We start from the raw sequence: 21,326 nt of genomic DNA, 5'->3' as shown, positions 1-21,326 counted from the left end.
CAGTACTCATGTGTGACCTCAGCCTCCAGGGAGCTGATGCCTGTGATACCATTTCTCCCTACCCTAATTGTAGGCTATTTATGTCTGGTATCTCACCACATGAAAATCCTGCCTCTAAGTTCACAGAATCTTTACCGTGCAGAACGTGGCCAATTGGCCCATTGAGTCTTCACTAGCTCTTAAAGAGCATTCCACCTAGTCCCACTGCCCTGCCTTATCCATGTAACCTTGCACATTCTCTCTTTTCAGATGTCAATCCAATTCGCTTTGAATGCCTCAAGCGAACCTGCCTCCACCACCCTCTCGGGAAGTTCATTCCAGACTTCAACCACCCTCTTGGTGAAAAAATGTTTCCTCACATTTTACTCCTTTAGCGAATTATTTTGAATCAGTGCTCTCTAGTTCTTGATGGTCACTTAAGTGGGAACAGGTTCTCACTATTTACCCTGCCCATACCCCTCAGGAACTTGAATACCTCTAACAAGTCTCCTCTCAACCCTCTTTTTTCCAAGGAAAACAGTCCCAACCTCTCCAATCCATCCTCATTGCTACAGTTCGTTATCCCTGGAATCATTCTTCTGAATCTCCTCTGTACTCTTTCCAATGCCTTGTCATGGAGGTATAATAATTTTCGTAATATTTTTCTGGCTTATTGTGAGGTAGGTTTATATGCGTAAGTATAGTTAGGTCTGTGGGTGTGAGATTTAATTACATTTGGAGTCAAGTAGACTGCAAGTTCAAATCATCAAAAGAAGCTAGGTGCTTGACATGCTGAGTAAACATGGATGCTGGCTTAGCATGTAAGGTGTGAAGGGAATCTGCATTTTTAAATAAATGAAGGGATTTTAGTCTGTTTACAACTAGCCTGATAAGCAAGGCTAAGGAATGTGTTTATTTACTGACAACATGTAGTGTCAACCTTAAAGTTTTTATATTATGAGGGAGATACAGTTTTAAAGACGTATATACAATAAAATTTACATTTTAAAAAGAGAGAAATAAATATATATATATATATATATATTATATATATATATATATATATATAAAGGAAAATAAAAGGCTGTGTGTCAGGAGAGGACCATGTAAGATGTAACAGGAGTGTGAGAAAAGCCTTAATGAAGCCTACAGCATTTGTGCATAAGTCTGCCATCTTACTAAACTGAAGCTGGAGAAAAGCCATTTGGAATTCCACTGTCCAGGTTATTGTGTTGACTTGCTGAGTGTGTTTTAACTCTAAAATCTATTGTGCACAGTTGCCTTAAAGGGAGTGTAACTGGGAATCAGGTTAATTAGGAATTTTAGGAGTTATTAGAGAGGTAGTCTTATGTGTGCGCTTGAAATCTTTAATTTTGTTGATAAATATTTTAATTTAATTTTTAAAAATCTCTAAATCTCTTGGTGGACTTATTCATCTGAATTCAGTGCACACATCTTGTAATAAATACAAATTACAAAACAATTTTGATAGCATGATCAAGTTTCACTCATGGATTTGATCCACCTGGCACACATCATCTGCCACGTCATAACAGCCTTCACATCCTTCCTCAAGTATGGCACCCAGAACTGGAAGGAGTACTCCAGATGTGGCCTAACTAACATCTTATACAAGTTCAACATGATTTCTTTACTCTTATACTCAATGCCCCTATTAATAAAGCCTAAGATACCAAATGCTTTATTAACTGCTCTCTCAACATACCCTGCCATCTTCAATTACTTTTGTACATATGCACCGAGGTCCCTCTGTTCCTAGACCTCCTTTAGAGTTTCTCTCTTTATTTTATACTGTCCATATTCCTCCTGCCAAATGAATCACCTCACACTTCTTTGCATTGAAGTTCATCTGCCACTTTTCTGCCCGATCCACAACATGTCTACATCCTTTTGAAGTTCAAGACTATCTCATCACAGTTGACAACATTTCTAATTTTCATGTCATCTACAAATTTTGAGTTTGTGCCCTGAACACGACAGTGTAAGTCATTACTATATATCAGGAGGAGCAAGGGTCCCAACACTGACCCCCTGGGGAACTCCACTACAAACTTTCCTCCAATCTGAAATACAACATTTATCACTACTCTCTCTTTCCTGTCACTCAGCCAATTTCTTATCCAAGTGCCTACTCTACCCTTTATTCCATGAGCTAGAATTTTGCTCAAGTCTGTTGTGTGGCACTGTATTAAATGCCTTTTGAAAATCCATAAAAACCACATCAATAGTGTTTCCCTTATCAACCTTTTCTGTTACCTCCTCAAAAAACTCCAGCAAGTTAGTTAAATATGATTTTCCCTTAATAAATCCATGCTGGCTTTCCTTAATTATCCTGCACTTGCCTAAGTGACTATTGATTTTGTCCTGAACTATAGTTTCCAGAACCTTCCCTACCACTGAAGTCAGACTGGCTGGTCTGTAGTTGCCAGTTATCCTTGCACACCTTTTTGAAAAGGGTGTAACATTCACAAGTCTCCAGTCCTCTGGCACAACCTGTGATTAAGGAAGACTGGAAGATTATCACTAGTGCCTCTGCAATTTCAATTCTCACTTCCCACAGTACCATTGAATTCATCTCATCCGGTCCTGGTACTGTTATGATCCCAGCTCATGTTACTACTGGACAAGTCAGAACCCAGGGTGGAATCTGGCTTGATAGATCCTAACTTTCATTTGTTGTTTAGATACATGGAGAGGGACTACTGAACAGAGTCACAGGAGTCAGCTGATGAACTTTTAATGAAAGAATAAAGCATTTATTAAACAAGAAAAAATGAACTATATTACAATGCTCCTTCACCCACAGCTACACTTTTACAAATATATACAGATTCGTAAAGATATCAAAAGCTATAAAAGCTATCTTATACTCTCATGTTTCCAGTAAGTACACAGTACATGTAAACCAATAGGTGACCTGTGGTCAGACACACCACACTCTGAAAGCAAATGACAGATGCCACCCCAAACATATGCTATTGATCTCTCTTCAACTCCCCCCAGAGGCTTGTTACGCCATGAGCCAACCGGTCTCACTGAACTCCATCTTTCACACGAGGGTTTCCAACCTCCACTCTCGAAGAACCTGCTTTGGAATCTTCACCCAAACGACCCTTCCTCTTGGACGCCTTCCACAAGAGTCCAATTCCAGGGTTTCTAACTCTCCTTCCATTGTTCTTCTCCCCTGAATCACCACGTGCATTCAAGCTTTCTTCCACGCACCCTCTCTCAGACACTCAGCCATGCCAACAGAATACCACTTGCCAATAGTAAGGAATCAACAAACTTTGGCTGTCTCCTTGGATCTTCTGGCTTCTTGCAAGCCTATTTTGCTTTAAGTCCACATCCTGCAACTTCCTCTCTCTGAACTTTAAGCTTGGCACCTTCCTCTCTGCTCCTTTCGCTTCCACTGATCAGGTTCTTGTTCAGATTCCTGTTTTTCTCCCTTGAATTCACAGTCTTCCTGGGACCTTTCTTCTGTTCCATTCCCTGGTTTTGGGAACATTTCTTTTCATTCTTTGGAACCTGCTTCCTGCAGTGCCCTCTCCTGTGTCCAGCTTCTTCTGACACCTGCTTCCAACTGTACAAAAAAAACTGCTGTTCTGTTTCTTTCTGTAAGTCTCATGTTGCTAGACAACAGCACAGTCTTTTGGACTTTGTTTTAACTTGCCTGAACCACTACCCCCACCTTGATAACACAGCTCTCCACTTCAAGGGTCATAAAACTTATTAGAAATGCAGGTATACAAACAGAGCTTAGATTTGCTATCTCCACTCAAAAATGAAACAAAATTCAAGATTCCCCACCTTTCTTAACACACAAATACAGAAACACAAATTAAACTTAAAGCTAAAACTTATCCCTATCGCCCACAAATACAAATATAACTTACTTAAACTACCTCTCGTTCCTAATAGTATCTTATCTATTTCAAGTAAAGGCAGCCTTTCTAACATCTCCTCCTCCTCAACTGTAAATTCTTCTAGTGTACCAGTTACCACCTCGGCCTGGGTAGCATCTTCTTCCTTTTAAAGACAGAAGCAAAGTACTCATTTAATACTGAGATAAAAACAAAAAGCTAAAAGCTACTGCGGATGCTGGAAATCCAAAACAAAAACAGAATTACCTGGAAAAACTCAGCAGGTCTGGCAGCATCGGTGGAGAAGAAAAGAGCTGATGTTTCGGTCCTCATGACCCTTCAACAGAACTCAAGGGTCATGAGGACTCGAAACGTCAGCTCTTTTCTTCTCCACCGATGCTGCCAGACCTGCTGAGTTTTTCCAGGTAATTCTGTTTTTGTTTACTCATTTAATACCTCTGCTACTTCTCCTGCCTCCATGTGCAAGTCCCTTTTTTTTATCCCTAATTGGCCCTACTCTTTTTCTTACCACCCTTTTATTATTTTTATGCTCATAGGAAACCTTGGGATTCCCTTTAATGTTCACTGCCAGTCTCTTTTCATGCTCTCTCTTTGTTTTTCTTATTAGTTTTATTCACTTCCCCTCTGGTCCTTCTATATTCAGCTTGATTCTCCACTGTATTCTCTATCTGACATCTGTCGTATGAACACTTCTTCCTTTTCATCCTCGCCTCTATCTGTCTCGTCCTCTGGGGCACTCTGGATTTATTTATCCTAACTTTCCTCTTCAAGGGAATATACCTTGACATTGCCTGCACTACATTTTCTTTTAAGGTTTTTTTTTTTTAATTCATTCACGGGATGTGGGCTTCGCTGGCTGGGCCAGCATTTATTGCCCATCCCTAGTTGCCCTTGAGAAGGTGGTGGTGAGCTGACTTCTTGAACCGCTGCCATCCATGTAATATAGGTACACCCACAGTGCTTTTAGGAAAGTAGTTCCAGGATTTTGACCCAGCGACAGTGAAGGAACAGCGATATATTTCCAAGTTAGGTTGGTGAGTAACTTGGAGGGGAACTTCCAGGTGGTGGTGTTCTCATCTATCTGCTGCCATCGTCCTTCTAGATGGTGGTGGTTGTGGGTTTGGGAGGTGCTGTCTAAGGAGCCTTGATGAATTCCATCAGTGCATCTTGTAGATGGTACATACCAGTGCTACTGTGCATTGGTGATGGAGGGAGTTAATGTTTGTAGATGTGGCGCCAATCAAGCGGGTTGCTTTGTCCTGGATGGTGTCAAGTTTCTTGAGTGTTGTGGGAGCTGCACTCAGCCAGGCAAGTGGGGAGTATTCCATCACACTCCTGACTTGTGCCTTGTAGATGGTGGACAGGCTTTGGGGAGTCAGGAGTTGGCCTATTGTTCAGCCACCATCTTTTCTGCCAACATTTAATTCCAACTCACTTGATTCAAATGCATTTTCATCCCATTGAAGTTGGCTTTCCACCAATTAATTATCCTTGCTCTGGATTGTTCCTTGTCCTTTGCCATAGCCAACCTTAACCGTATAATACAATGGTCACTGTCATCTAAATGCTCTGCCATTGATATTTGATCTGCTTCGACCAACTCATTCCTAGAACCAGGTCCAACAGTGCCTGACCTCTCATTGGACCAGAAACATACTGCTGTGAAAATGATCTTGAACACATTCCAAGAACTCTCGCCCCTCTGCACTATTCCTATCCTAGTCTGTATTTGGATAATTGAAGTCCCCCATTATAATTCAGCATCTAACCTCATTATAACCTTGGTTCAAACACGGACAAAATAGCTGAACACCAGAGGTGAGGTGAGAGTAACAGTCCTTGACATCAAGGCAACATTGGATTCAGGGGAGGTGCCAGAGGACTGGAGAATTGCAAACATTACACACTTGTTCAAAAAAAGGTTGTAAAGATCTGCCCTGCAATTACCAAGCAGTCAGTTTAACTTCGGTGGTGGGGAAACTTCTAGAAACAATTATTCAGGATAGAATTAACAGTCACGTGGAAAAATGTGGATTGATTCGGAAGAGACAGCATGGATTTGTTAAAGGAAAATCGTGTCTCACTAACTTGGAGTTTTTTTTGAAGAGGTTGATGAGGGCAAGGCCGTTGATGTGGTGTATATGGACTTCCAAGTGGCATTTGATACAATGCCACACAACAGGCTTGTGAGTAAAGTTATAGGTCATGGAATAAAAGGGACAGTGGCAACTTGGATACAAAATTGGCTGAGGGATAGGAAACAGAGTAATAGTTAATGGATATTTTTCAGGCTGGAAGAAGGTTTGTAGTGGAAATCCTCAGGGGTAGGTATTGGGACCCTTGCTTTTCCTGATATATATATAAATGATCTAGATCTTGGTGTGCAGGAGACAATTTCAAAGTTTGCGGATGACACAAAACTTGGGAGAATTGTAAACTGTGAGGAGGACAGTGTAGAACTTCAAAAGGACATTGACACATTGGTGGAGTGGGCAGATAGGTGGCAGATGAAGTTCAATGCAGAGAAGTGTGAGGTGATACACTTTGGTACATGGATGTATATGTACATGTCGTTAAAGGTGGCAGGACAGGTAGAGAGAGCTGTTCCTAAAGTATACAGTATTCTAGGCTTCATTAATAAGGGCTTAGAGTACAAGAGCAGGGAAGTTATGATGAACTTATATAAGACACTGGTTAGACCTCAGCTGGAGTAATGTGTACAGTTCTGGGCACCACACTATAGGAAGGGTGTGAATGCATTGGAGAGAGTGCAGAAGAGGTTTACGAGAATGGTTCCAGGGATGAGATACTTCAGTTACAAGGAAAGTCTGGAGGAGTTGGGACTGTTTTCCTTGGAGAGGAGAAGGCTAAGAGGAGACTTGATAGAAGCTTCCAAAATCATGAGGGGTATGGACAGAGTAGATAGTGAGAAACTGTTCCCACTCGTAAACGGATTGAGAACCAGAGGGCACAGTTTTGAAATGTTTTGCAAAGAAGCAAATGCGAGGTGAGAAAAAACTTTTTCACACAGTGAGTAATTAGGGTTTGGAATGCACTGCCTAGAAGTGTGGTGGAGGCAGGTTCAATTGCAGCATTCAAGAGGGCATTAGATGATTATTTAAATAGAAACAACATGCAGGGTTACAGGGAAAAGGCAAGAGATTGGCACTTAGTTGAAATGCTCAGAGAACCGGTGCAGACACGATGGCCTGAATGGCCTCCTTCTACTCCGCAACAATTCTGTGATTTGACCGAGAGCGGCATCAAGGAGCCCTAGTAAAACTGGAGTCAGGGGGGAAACTATCCACTGGTTGGAATCATATCTAACGAAAAGGAAGATGGTTGTGATTGTTGGATCATATCAGTTCCAGGACATCATTGCAGAAGTTCCTCAGGGTAGTGTCCTTGGCCCAACCATCTTTGACTGCTTCATCAGTGACCTCCCTTCCATCATAAGATCAGAAGTGGGGATGTTCACTGATGAGTGCACAATGTTCAGCACCATTCACGACTCCTCAGATACAGAAGCAATCAGCAGGAGGTTTCCTTGCCCATGTTTGACTTCAGAGACTTCATCGGGTCCGGAGTCGATGTTGAGAACTCCCAGGGCAACTCCCTCCCTATTGTTTACCATTGTGCCGCCATCTCTGTTGGATCAGTCCTCTCGGTTGGACAGGACATACCCAGAGATGGTGAGGGTGGTGTCTGGGACATTCTCTGTAAGGTATGTTTCTGTGAGTATGATTATGTCAGACTGCTTTTTGACTAGTCTCTGGGACAGCTCTCCCAATTTTGCCACAAGCCCCCAGACATTAGTAAGGAGGACCTTGCAGGGTCAATAGGACTGGGTTTGCTGTTGTTCTTTCGGTTGCCTAGGTCAAAGCCAGGTGATCCCTCCAGTTTCATTTCTTTTTGTAGACTTCATAATGGTTTTATACAACTGAGTGGCTTGCTAGGCCATTCCAGAGGGCACTTCAGAGTCAACTACATTTCTGTGGGTCTGGAATCATATGTATGCCAGACCAGGTAAGGATGGCAGATTTCCTTCCCTAAAGGGCATTAGTGAACCAGGTGGATTTTTACAACAATCAACAATTGTTTCATGGTCACTATTTCCAAGGTCAGCTTTTTATTTCCAGATTTATTAACTGAATTTAAATTTCACCAGCTGCCCTGGCGGGATTTGAACCCATGTCCCCAGAGCATTAGCCTGGGCCTCTGGATTACTAGTCCAGTGACATATCTTTATGCCTGCGCCTTCTCCAATGATGACCTGAAGCACGCTGTTCATGAGAGTGGTGGAAGCAGAAATGATCAATGATTTGAAAAGGGAAATTGGATGGCACATGAAGGATATAAAATTACAGAGTTATGGGATAGAGTGGTGGAATGCAACTGACTGCATTGCTCCACAGTGTGCTGGCATATACTCAATGGGCTGAATGGCTGTAAATTACTGTATGGCTCTATAAAAAGGGACTGTTTCAAAGTTATGTCAATTGTGTCCTTTCTGATGCAATATGCGTTATTTTTTGACTAACTTACAATTTTTAAATGCCTTGTACTTGAGTATTGACATTTTTGTCATGCATTGAAGTGACTGTCAGCACTCACTTGACAGACTTAGGTTATTGAAGAGACAAACTGCCTCTTATATATGTGCAAAGGGAGACATCTATTCTAAGTATACTTATTCCTGAAAGGACCTCAGGTTGTAAATACTGTCAACTGAGGTAAATTTATCTATGCTGCACTCAAAGGAAGGCAAGGTCAGAGCATGCAATACAACAACACAGCCCTGATTCTCCCATCCATACTCAGTGTAAGCATGGAAACTTACCTATAGAATCTGAAATGTAGCAAAACATTTTCAAGTTACTGAGGCGACAAGTTAAATTGTACGGAGTCAGTGTTGCCATCACCACTTATGGCAAAGTAGGGGTTTAAAGGTACATCACCCATTATGTACCTGCATTTTAGAAGTTCAGCAGCATTGATTTTTGGTGCTATTTATAGCCAGAATTCATTGCCAATCATTTTGAGTCACAGGGTTTCAGATTCAAGTCCCAATCCAAGGCTTCAACACAAAAATCCAAGTCGACACTCTAGTGCAGTACTGAGAAAATATTGTACTGTCAGCGGCGTGCTCTTTCGGATGAGACACTAAACCGATGGACCATCTGTCTGCTTGGGTGGATGTAATAAAAAGATCCCACGGCACTGTTTCGAAGAGCAAGGGAGTTATCCCCAGTTTCCTGGCCAATATTTAACCCTCAATCAAAATAACAAGAACAAATTATCTGGTCATTATCACATTGCTGATTGTGGGAGCTTGCTGTGTACATATTGGTTGCTACATTTCCTACATTACAACTGTGACTACACTTCAAAAATTACTTCATTGGCTGTAAGGTGCTTTGATATATTCAGTGGCCACGAAAAGTGCTATATAAACACAAGTCTTTCTTTCTTGCTTTTACGTCACCATAGCCCATAATCCCTGTTCATACATTACTTCAAATATTGCTTTTATGCCTACATGCATGCATCTAAATAGGTTTATAGACATATTTGCAGACAAACCAGAATTTACTTTTGTTACTCTTTGTGTTGCAATAGTCTAATAAAGATACAGAACCCTTAGTGTCCTGAAGCCAGTCCACTTACCCAATGAGTGAAAAAGCTCTGTCATTTTCGGATGGTCCCAACAGGTACTCTGAGTCTGGTGGCTGGATAGAGAATGCACAGAAATCAACATTAAATCCATAAGTTCACGCTGGAAAATTTTATAAATTTTTCTTCCCAAAAATGTATCTATCATTATAACGGAGTTGAAGCCAACCCATTCAGGAATGGAATCAAGAAGCACTTTTTCCACACAAGTGATAGTAGAAACCTGGAATTCTCTACCCTAAGAGGATATGGATGCTGGAATGTGTAAAACTGAGGTTGATAGGTTTTTGTTAGGTAAAGGTATCAAGGGATACAGAACAAAGGTGGGTAAACAGAATTGAGGTACAGAGCAGCCATGCTTTAACTGAAAGCTCTACTGCTGTTCCTAGAGAGAGTTCCTGTAAATATTCGCTTTAAAATTCAAAACCATCATAGAATCATAGCATGGTAACGGTACAGGTTAATTCCATGCCTAAGCTTTGCAAGAGCAACTCAGATAATCCCACTCCGCTGCCTTCTCCCCATAGTCTGGAAACTTTTTTCTCTATATGTGCTTGTCTAATTTCCTTCCACAAGTCTCAATTCAATCTGCCTCCACTGCACTCTGAGGCAGTGCATTCCAGATTCTAACCATTCGCAGCATAATTTTTTTTCTCAGATCACCATTGGTTCTTTTCAGTGTCCTCTGGTTCTTGACCTTTCTGCCAATGGGAGCAGTTTCTCTCTCTATCTATGATCTCTACTCCTCATAACTTGAACACTTCTATCAAATCTCCTCTCAACCTTCTCTTCTCTAACAAAAATAACCCTAGAACAACCCTAGCTTCTCCAATCTAACCATGCGAAATCCCTCATCACTGGGAGCATTCCTGTATCCTCTCTAAAGCTTTCACATCGTTCCTAAATTGGGGAAATGGACACAATACACCAGTAGGTCAAGCTAGAATATTTATATAAAGGTTCCTCATTGTTATAATCCAGGAAGCGAGTTAGTGAAGTATGGTACTGGACTGAATCTTTATTCAGCCTTACATTTGTTTACAGAGTGAAACATTGCAAGCTTACACTTTGTTACGAATGAGACACTTTATAAGGTGGTTATGTTTTAACAGTCTATTTTAATTTAAGTTAGACAGAATGTCTTAGAATAAGGGATGTGTAGTTTAAACTCTGCCCAGAGACAGGCCCATGTGATTTGGGTGCCATGGAGATAGAAACTCATACCGAAACCTACTGAAAATCAATGCCAGTTTTCACACCTTAACACAATAACCCACAGTAAAGGAACAGCTGCCTTTTGAAACATAGGCAGACAGAGAGAGGGAGATGCTGCTGGGTCAAGAAGCAGAAGCTACTGCTGAGAGAGCAGGAGAGCAGGATGCTTGTAAGAACTAATTTTCTGTTCAAAAGAGACAGGACATGTGGAGATTTAAGGGCCAAGGAGTCGTCGGAGTGAGCCTTGCTGCAAGTCAATTTGGGGGTATTCAGATGATCGAGGGAACTGACTTTCAAAGGACATTGGAAGACTTGTCCTGGTGTGGCAGGGAGAAGGGAGCCTGCTGAAAAGCCAGGAAGAGTGTGGGTTTAATTGACAAGGCTACACATCTGCTGAGAGCATGGCGTAACATACAAACGGATCATAAAGTATTTTTGGTCGAGTTAATTAGTTAATGAGGAAGTGTCTTTTCTGCAGTTTGATATATTATTTGCCTATTGAGTGATGTTTAGTGCCCGGTGATTTCAGTTTTTTTTACAGCGACCGACAGAATCGCACAACACAATTTCACATATTAAGAATTTTAACTTTATGATCCATTTGTACGTTATGCCATGCTCTCAGCAGATGTGTAGCCTTTTAGTCCTTCTCCTGAGTTAAAACAAACAAGATTTCACATTTACTTTTGCTGTATTCAGTGAGAAGTCAACATTGCTATGTTCAATGCTCAGGCGTTTCTGGAAAGAGAAGACCTGTCTGCCTAAATTCAGTGCCATTTGAGAAAACTGCTACAAAACTGCAATGGCAAAAGTAAAGCTGGAATGCTTTATTGCAGACTGTGTTCATGGGGAGGGCTTTGGAAGTGTACTCATCTCTGTCAGGCAGATCACAGAATCACAGAATTGTTATGGTGTAGGAGGCGGCCATTCGGCCCACCGTGTCTGCATCAGCTCTCTGAGCATTTTAAATTAATGCCAATCTCCGGCCTTTGCCCTGCAACCCTGCATATTGTTTCCATTTTAAATAATCATCCAATGGCCTCTTCAATGCTTCAATTGAACCTGACCCCACCACACTTCCAGGCAGCGCATTCCAAACACTAACTACTCGCTGTGTGAAAAAGTTTTTCTCACCTCACATTTGCTTCTTTTGCGAAACACTTTAAAACTGTGCCCTCTGGTTCTCGATCTGTTTACGAGCAGGAACAGTTTCTCACTATCTACTCTGTCCAGGCCCCTCATGATTTTGAAAGCTTCTATCAAGTCTCCTCTTAGCCTTCTCCTCTTTCAGGAAAACAGTCCCAACTTCTTCAATCTTTCCTCATAACTGAAGTGTCTCATCCCTGAACCATTCTTGTAAACCTCTCCTGCATTCTCTCCGGAGTTACAGTCTGGTGACTACGATACAGTGAATACTGCTGTTCTTAATGCCTACAAGTTAATACTGCGGGCTTAATGACAGAAATTTAGAAATTTAAGGAAGAAACAAAGTCTAACTTTTGTGGAATTTGCTAGAGAAAAGGAAATGATACTTGCTGATGGCCCACAGTGCCTCATGGATGCCCGCTTTGAGTTGCAATATCTGTTTGCAATCCATCCCATTTAGCATGGTGGTAGTGCCATACAACACAATGGAGGGTATCCTCAATGTGAAGGCGGGACTTTGTCTCCACAAGGACTGTGCGGTGGTCATTCCTACTGATACTGTCATGGATGGATACATCTGCGACAGGTAGATTGGTGAGGACAAGGTCAAGTAGTTTTTCCCTTTTGTTGGTTTCCTCACCACCAGCTGCAGACTCAGTCTAGCAACTATGTCCTTTAGGACTTGATCAGTAGTGGTGTTACCAAGCCACTCTTGGTGATGGACATTGAAGGCCCCACCCAGAGAACATTCTGTGCCCTTTCCACTTTCAGTGCTTCTTCCAATTGATGTTCAACATGAAGAAGTACTGATTCATTAGCTGAGGCGGTGGTGGGGGTGTCCGGGCAGTAGGTGGTAATCAACAGGTGGTTTCCTTGCTCATGTTTGACCTGTTGCCGCGAGACATCATGGCATCCGGAGTCAATATTGAAGATTCCCAGGGCAACTCCCTACCAATGTATATCACCTCTGGTGTTGTTGAAACAGGACATAACCAGGGATGCTAATGGTAGTTTCTGGGATATGGTCTGTAAGGTATGATCATGAGGATGACTATGTCAGGTTGTTGCTTGACTAGTCTGTGAGACAGCTCTCCCAATTTGAGCACAAGCCCCCAGATGTTAGTAAGGAGGACTTTGCAGGGTCGATAGGGCTGGATTTACCATTATCGTTTTCGTCGTCTAGTTCGATGCTGGTTGGTCGTCCTGTTTCATTTTTTTTAAGACTTCGTAGCAGATTGATACAACTGAGTGGCTTGCTAGGTAATTTCAGAGGGCATTTAAGAGTCAACCACATTGCTGTGGGTCTGGAGTCACATGTCAGCCCAACCAAATAAAGACAGCAGATTTCCTTCCCTAAAGGACATTAGTGAACCAGGTGGATTTTTATGACAATCATCAAAGATTTCATGGTCACAATTACTGAGTCTAGTTTTTTTTAAATTCCAGATATATTAATTGAATTTTAATTCCACCAGCTGCCATGGCGGGATTTCAACCCATGTCCCCACAGAATCAGCCTGGGCCTCTAGAATACTGGTCCAGGGGCATTACCACTTACACCCCATCTCACCCTGATTTTATTCCTCTATATTCTTAGAGATACAGGATCAGCCCGTCACTGATGTTGGTAGGTGGTGGGACTTCCCTCCAGAAAATTCGCTAAATAAAAATGTATTGATATGGGGTATTGATGTGAGTCGTTTACCTGTTCCCATGTATAGAGTTAATGTAAAATGTGGTTTAATTAACAACCCTGCAATTGTGGGGGTTGTTGCTAATTTGCCCACTGATGGCATAGAATTTTTATTAGGCAATGACTTGGTTGAGGTTAAAATATTGCTGTCTCCAATGGTTCCAAGCAACCCATTGAAGCCGTGGAAAGTGAAGTTGTGCAGGGAAATTTAAGTTATTTTAAAAATTCATGTCTTGCTGTAACCCTGCTGTGAGAATTACTGTTTAACTAAAGGTGTGTCCAAAGAGTCAGAAACTCAAATTGCTAATGTTAAAATGACATTGAAGCACCAGACTGGAAAGTAGGAGTTCATGGCAATTTGAGATGAGGTAAAGCCATCTGAATTAAACATACAGACCAACTGTACTCAAAGCTAATGATGAAACAAAGGAAAGAACTGATTTGAAACAGAATGATCCAGCTGCATCCAATACTGACATCATAGAGCTGTGAAAAATAATACATGTCTTTGAAAGTAAATTAAAACTCAAAAATAAAGAAGCAGTCAAACTCTTACTAGAAAAGAATTGGACAAAGCTCAGACTGAATGGGAAAACAAAAATCAAAAGAATTCATGAACTGACTAGAAAGGAACATCAAATCTTTTTGTCTGATCATCGATATAATTTTCGTGCAGTTCTTGGAGCAAATAACAATGATTTTACTCGACAGAACACTAAAAGAGACAGTGTTAAACCTATGTTTCCTGGAAAAGAACACTGAAGGATTAAATCATGGAAACAAACAAAGAAAAATGATCCTGAACTTAAACAGGGTGAAGTGAATTCAATTGTTATGCATGATAATTAAGATGTTTGGCTGCTGGAGACTTTCTTCAGATATGGTAGAAAATGGAAACCAAGAATTAAAACTTGAACGGTGTGGCAGATGGAACCTGCAGAGTGTCTGGCATAACATACAAATGGGTTATAAAGTAATTTTGGTTGTGTTAGTTAATGGGGAAGTAGCTTTTCTGTAGTTTGGTATATGAATGCCTATTAAGTAATGCTTAGCCTATGTTGATTTCAGTTTATTACCGTAAAAGTCTTATAAATACATGAAATCTTATTGTGCAATACTTTCCTTGGGTCACTTGGAAATTCACATCTCTTTTTAAAAGTTATTGGTCTCTATGGGGCTCATAGTACCCTCCTAATTCAGCCACGTCACAGTTTCAACAAGTGTCTCTTTATATGTGCTCAAGTTATAAGAATCCAGGGAAATCTTTACATTAAGATTTCTTGCTAATTAACAGGAGCTAACTCAAATACTACCGCTAACTGTAGTCTTCTTTAATTTCATTGTTATACTGAACTACCTGGGTAAAAGCAGCTGAGAGGTGACTACGGAATTGCGGTTTGGGCTTCATTAACCAAATGTTTTATTGGCCCGAACTGTGTAGAAGGGATCAACTGGTCAGAAGAAGGCAAACTTCAGCAGTAGTCCAGTAAATTGAGAGCGCACAAAAATAAACAGCTCCCAGAGGATAGAAAAAACAATCCTAGACAAGACACCTGGATGTCATGGTCACAATGCTTTCGCTGCTAGGCATTGAATGTCAAGATCTTGAAAGCTTGGCTTGGCTTAGGGATACACAGATAGTTCAATACCAGCTTTTGTAATTGGTCTATTCGATTGATAGCTAGGCAATGATTGGGTTAAATCAGTCTCCATAGGCTTTGCTGTGGGGGGTAAAAAAATAAGGGATCCTCTGAGAGCGAGAGAGGTATTCAGACAGAGGAAGACTGGGTCCATCTTGCAGACAGGTGCCTTACAGGAGGATGTGGCTGGCAGGGAGGCCACACGTATACATGCCGTGTTGACTGGCACAACCAAGGAATGATTATGTGGGGAGCAGGCTTCTTCCCAGAGCGCAGTGGTAATACTGCTGTGCTTTAATGTTCCTGTTCAAACATTAGTATGTGTCAAGTTTCACTGATACTAAATAAAATATAACCATTGTCACCAATAAGGATTATCATTTCAAATCATTTTGGAAATGAGGGGCTAAAGGGTTAATTGACTCCTTCAACCCTGATTTTCTAAGCAAACAAAGATCCAATTAATGCCCACCACCTACATAGAATTAAACACAATTAATAATCATAACTTTGTTTTTGTACTCTCTGCCTCTATTTATAAAGCCCAGGATCCCATATGCTTAATTAACCATCTTCTCAACCTATCCTGCCATCTTTAAAAGATTTGTGCAGCTATAACCCCAAGATGGGGTTGCTTCTCAATTTCTTATTGCACTTCAGCCCATGCTCCTGATCTTTGGCTACCCAGGGTACTCTGTGTTGGACTGCTTCTGAGCCTGGCCTGTGTTGGACTGCCTCTGGGCTTGGCCAAGGTGGTCGTTAACGGGTCCAGACAGCCGGCGGCCGAGGGGTCATTCAGCCCAACAGCCTGCCTCTCTCTTCTGTAGCTATGCTCACACCTGGATGTCCTTGGAGAGGTAACATGCTGTATCTACTGGTATGCTGGACACCTTCTACGACAGGTGGATCCCAGGGGGTCTGGAGTGCATTATCAACACCAGGAATGTTATTTTAATTTAAATTAGGTTTCCTTTAAAGTTTTTCATTTTTGTTACATTGGAGTAATAGTGGTCCTTTCAAATGGGGCACTTAATCGGTGATAGGTGCACAAAAGACGTATAGCCAGTGGGTTCTCTGTTCTTGCATCCTCTTCAGAATTGTCCGCCCTTTCCATCAGCCTGTCTATCCTCCTGAAGTCTATCACTAGCCTCCTCACAGTTCACAATTCGATGCAGCTCTCTGAGAAGTAATCTAGTCAGTCCCATTCCCTTGCTCTAGCCCCATAGCAAGTTTATTTCCCTAAAGTGCCCATACAATTTCCCTATGAAACCATTAATGGTCTCTGCCTCTACCACCCTTGTACAGAGCAAGTTCAAGGCCATTACCAGCTGTTACATAAACAGGTTCTTCCTCACATTCCCCTGCATCTCTCGCCCAAGGCCTTAAATTTGTGTTCACTGGTCCTTGTACATAAACGAATGCGGACAGCTTTTCTTAGTCTACCTTATCTAAATCTGTCATGATCTTGTATACCTCTGGCAGTGTTAGCATGTCAGTTGGAATACTGTTGTATGGACTCGCATCCTCTCGTAAAGAAGTTTTGACTGATTGAATTATGCCATTCTATGCTCATGTTCGCTCTTTGCCAGCCTTATTTTCCTCTTCACTTCCCCTCTTAAATTTATTGTATTTGGCCCAGTTCTCGAAGAATTCACCTGAAATGAGTCATGTACCATCTTTTTTCTTGTTTTGTTATATTCTCTATCTCCCTCGTCATCCAAGGAGCCTGGCTTTGGTTCCCCTAGCATTCCCTGTTGGAATGTACCTAGCCTATACTGGAAACTCGTTGTCCTTAAAGATCACCCATTGTTCTGTTACAGGTTTTCCTAACAGTCTTTGGTTCCATTTTACCCTGGCTAGATCCCTCTCATCCCATTAAAGTTTGCCCTTTTTCAATTTTTTACTTTAGATTGTACCTTGCTCTTCTTCATTACTAATTTAAGCCTTATGGTGTGATAATCATTCTTGCCCAAGCGCTCCGCCATAGATACTTAGTCCACTTGATCAATCTCATTCCTCTGCACCAGATCCTGCAATGCCTCCTTCCTAGTTGGATCGAGAACATACATAAGAACATAAGAAATAGGAGGAGTAGGCCATTCGGCTCCTCAAGCCTGCCCTGCCATTCAATTAGATCATGGATGATCTGCCCCTGGCCTCAACTCCTCTTTCATGCCAGCTCCTCATAGCCTCCAGCTCCCCGATATTTCAAAAATCTATCTACCTCCTCTTTAAATACTTTCAGTGGTCTAGCCTCTGCAACTCTCTGGGGTAGAGAATTCCAGACATTCACTACCCTCTGAGAGAAGAAATTCCTTCGCATCTCAGTTTTAAATGAGTGTCCCCTTATTCTGTAACTATGTCCCCCAGTTCGAGATTCCTTCACTAGTGGAAACACTTTCTCAACATCTACCCTGTCAAGCCCCCTCAGAATTTTGTACATTTCAATAAAACCAACCCTCGTTTTTCTAAACTCTAATGAATAAAGGCCTAACTTGTTTAGCTGTTCTTGATAAGTCAACCCCTTCATCCCAGGAATCAGCCTAATGAATCTCTTGAACTGCCTCTAATGCCAGTATATCCTTTCTTAAATACCAAAACTGTACACAATATTCCAGGTGCGGCCTCACCAGCATGTACAGTTGTAACAAGACTTTCCTATTTTTAAACTCCAACCCCCTAGCAATAAAGGTCAAAATTCCATTTGCCTTATTAATTACTTGCTGTACCTGCATGCTAGCTTTTTGTGATTCATGCACAAGAACACCCAGGTCCCTCTGTGCTGCACTGTTTTGGAGTCTCTCGCCATTTTAATAATAGTCTGTCTTTTGATTCTTCCTGCTAAAGTGCATGACCTCACAATTGCCTACATTAAACTCCATCTGCCAAGTTTTTGCCCACTTACTCAACCTATCTATATCTCCTTGCAGATTCCTTATGTCCTCATCACAACATACCCTCCCACCTATTTTTGTATTGTCAGCAAATTTGGATACATTACACTCCGCCCCCTCCTGCAAGTCATTAATATAGATAGAAATTAATTGAGGCCTTAGGACTGATCCTTGTAGTACTCCACTAGTTACGTCTTTCCAACCTGAAAAAGACCCATTAATCCCAAGTCTGTCTTCTGTGTGTTAACCAATCCTCAATCCATGCTAATACATAACCCCCGATACCTTGAGCTCCTATCTTGTGCAATAACCTTTGAAAGGAAGTTCTCTTGAACACGTTTCCAAAATTTGCCCCCCTTCCTTTCCCTTTAGTCTAACATAATTCCAATTGATATTTGAGTAATTCAAGTCCCCACTATTATCACTCCATAGTTTTTGCACATCTCAGTGATTTCAGTTTCAGAAACAGCGAGAGAGTGTGTGGGGACAGCAGCTTTTGAAAGAGTGCTAGAGAAAATGGGTAGCAGCTTCAGAGACAGTGAGAGAGCAGGTCCTGTACAAGCCAGATGATTTGCACCTCAACAGGGCCGGGACAAATATCCTTGCGGGGAGGCTTGCCAGTGCTTTTGGGCAGGAGGGTGGGAACCTGAGGTTGAATTCACATGGAACAAAATTAGAAATGGAAGGCAGAAAATTAGTGAACGAGTCTGAAACTCAGAGGAAACAAAGGTTAGAAAATAAGGGGTGGCATTTCTTGAAGAGAGGTCATTAGTTTGACAGTGCTCAAGAGTGTATACTTCAATGCAAGGAGAGTCTAGCAAATAAAGCAGACGAGCTGAGGGCACAGAAACGCAGCAGTATAATATCACAGCTATTACAGAAACATTGGCTTAAAGGGGGACACGAAAGACAGCTCAATGTTCCTGGTTACAGGGTTTTCAGATGAGATAGAGAAGCTGCTAGGTTTTTGGGGGTAGGTGGGATGCAGATTTGAGGTTACTATCAGATCAGCCATGATCTTATTAAATGGCGGAGCAGGCTCGAGGGGCTGAATGGTTCCTGCTCCTTGTTCGTACTTACTGTTCTACTTAAACCAATTGAATATTTTTGATTTCCCAGCTCCTAGTTTAAAATGAATGCCCTAGTAGGTGTGAATTTATCAAGTTCTAAAGTTATATTCATTGAATACTGAGATCGAACAATACACACCTACTTGTGCCATATTTTGCCAGTCAATTTAACCTTGGTGGTGGGGAAGCTTCTCAATGATAATTTGGGACAAAATGAAAAGTTACTTAGGCAAATGTGGGTTAATTAAGTAAAGACAGCATGGGTTTGTTATGGGAAAATCATGTTTAACTAACTTGCTGGAGATTTTTGAGGTATGAGAAGGCTGATGAGGGTAATGCTATTGATGTGGTGTACATGGACTTCCAAAAGGCATTTGATGCAGTGCCACACAACAGAATTACGAGCAAAGTTAGAGCTCATGGAATAAAAGGAACAGCAACAACAAGGATACAAAATTGGCTGAGTGACAGGAAGCAGATAGTAGTGGTTAATGGATGTTTTTCAGATTAGAGGAAGGTTTATAGTGGCATTCCCCAGGGTCATTATTAGGATCTCTGCTCTTCCTGATATATGTATTCATGACCTAGACCTTGGTGCGCAGGGAACAATTTCAAAATCTGGGGACGATACAAAACTTAGAAGTATTGTGAACTGTGAGGAGGACAGTGTAGAACTTCGAAAGGACATGGACAGGTTGGTGGAATGGGTAAACAGTTGGCAGATGAAATTTAATGCAGAGAAGCATGAAATGATTCATTTTGGTTGGAAGAACACGGCGAGACAATATAAAATAAAGGGTTCTATTCTAAACGGATTGCAGGAGCAGAGGGACCTGGTGTATGTGTGCATAATCGTTGAAGGTAGCAGGATAGATTGAGAGCAATTAATGAAGCATACAGCATCCTAGGCTTTATTATTAGGGGCACAGGGTACAAAAGCAAGGAAGTTATATTAAACTTGTACAGAACATTGGGCCTCAACTGGAGCATTGCATCCAGTTCTGGATGCCACACTTTAGGAAGGTTGCGAAGGCATGAGAGAGTGCAGAAAAGATTCCCGAGAATGGTTCCAGGGATGAGGAACTTGTTATGTAGACTGGAGAAGTTGGGACTATTTTCCTCCAAGAAGGGAGAGAGGAGATTTGATAGAGGTATTCAAAATCATGAGGGATCTGGACAGAGTAGATAGGGAATAACTGTTCCCACTGATGGAAGGATCAAGAACAAGAGGGCACAGATTTAAGATAATTGGCAAAAGAAGCAATGGTGACATCAGGAAAAACCTTGTCTCACAGCAAGTGGTTAGGATCTGGAATGCACTGCCTGAGTGTGGTGGAGGCAGGTTCAATCTAGGCATTCAAGACGGAAAGACGGAATTGGATTATCTGAAAAGGAAGAACGTGCAGGACTACTGGGAGACAGTGGAGGAGTGGCACTAGGTGAATTGTTCCAATGGAGAGCCAGTCCAGACTCAATGGGACAAATGGCCTCCTTCTGTGCTGTAACCATTCTGTGATTTAAGGGCTTATCTCTATTATTTAAACTTCACCTTTCTGAGAGCAGCTAATGTATTTCTGTCACAAACTAGTAGCACGCTTGCCACTGAATCAGAGGTCTGTGTGCTCAAGCCCTAGAATGAAGCATCTTATCTAGGCTGACATCTAGACTGAGAATGTTGGATTGTGGAAGGTGCCATCTTTCAGAGAGGAAATTAAACTGAGGTCCCTCTATTAATAAGAGTTCAGATCAACTTAAATGGTGGCACATGTCGATTAGAAAGAAATACTAGTGACAAACTAGCCTACTTCAAATTTTGCATTTGGATGTGCTCTGTATTGAATCTTCTTAAGATTAACCTCTTCACCCTAACTAAATAATTAATAAAGTTACCCTAGCTTTGGTGGGTCTAGACTCTGCTCAAAAGCATCATGTAAACCAGGCTGCAGGCACAATGCAACGTCAAATATCCTATAAATCAAAGTATTTTTAAATGTTGGAATTTGTAAGCCTTTCTAAAAATATCATGGTTCCATTTATTTATTATCTAAATTGTATTTATTGTATGCAGAGGAAAAGAATCATGTTGTAAAGAGAACCCCATTTGCAAAGAAACA

The 21,326-nt window shown here is 41.5% G+C and overlaps 1 protein-coding gene across 8 annotated transcripts in view; it reads right to left on the bottom strand.

Annotated features, from left to right (window-relative positions):
• The window catches only part of utrn (utrophin), a 630,893-nt gene that overhangs the window by 128,820 nt on the left and 480,747 nt on the right, over window positions 1-21,326 (bottom strand). For all 8 annotated transcript variants that reach the window (XM_078556557.1, XM_078556553.1, XM_078556558.1 and 5 more), the window contains one exon: window positions 9,549-9,610. In XM_078556557.1, the coding sequence (XP_078412683.1) occupies window positions 9,549-9,610 (62 nt within the window). The remainder of the gene's footprint in view (window positions 1-9,548; window positions 9,611-21,326) is intronic.

The sequence above is a fragment of the Cetorhinus maximus genome, chromosome 14 (assembly GCF_964194155.1).
Source record: "Cetorhinus maximus chromosome 14, sCetMax3.hap1.1, whole genome shotgun sequence".
NCBI classification, from domain to species: domain Eukaryota; kingdom Metazoa; phylum Chordata; class Chondrichthyes; order Lamniformes; family Cetorhinidae; genus Cetorhinus; species Cetorhinus maximus.
Note: the sequence above shows the minus strand (reverse complement) of the source record. Positions and strands in the feature narration are given on the sequence as shown.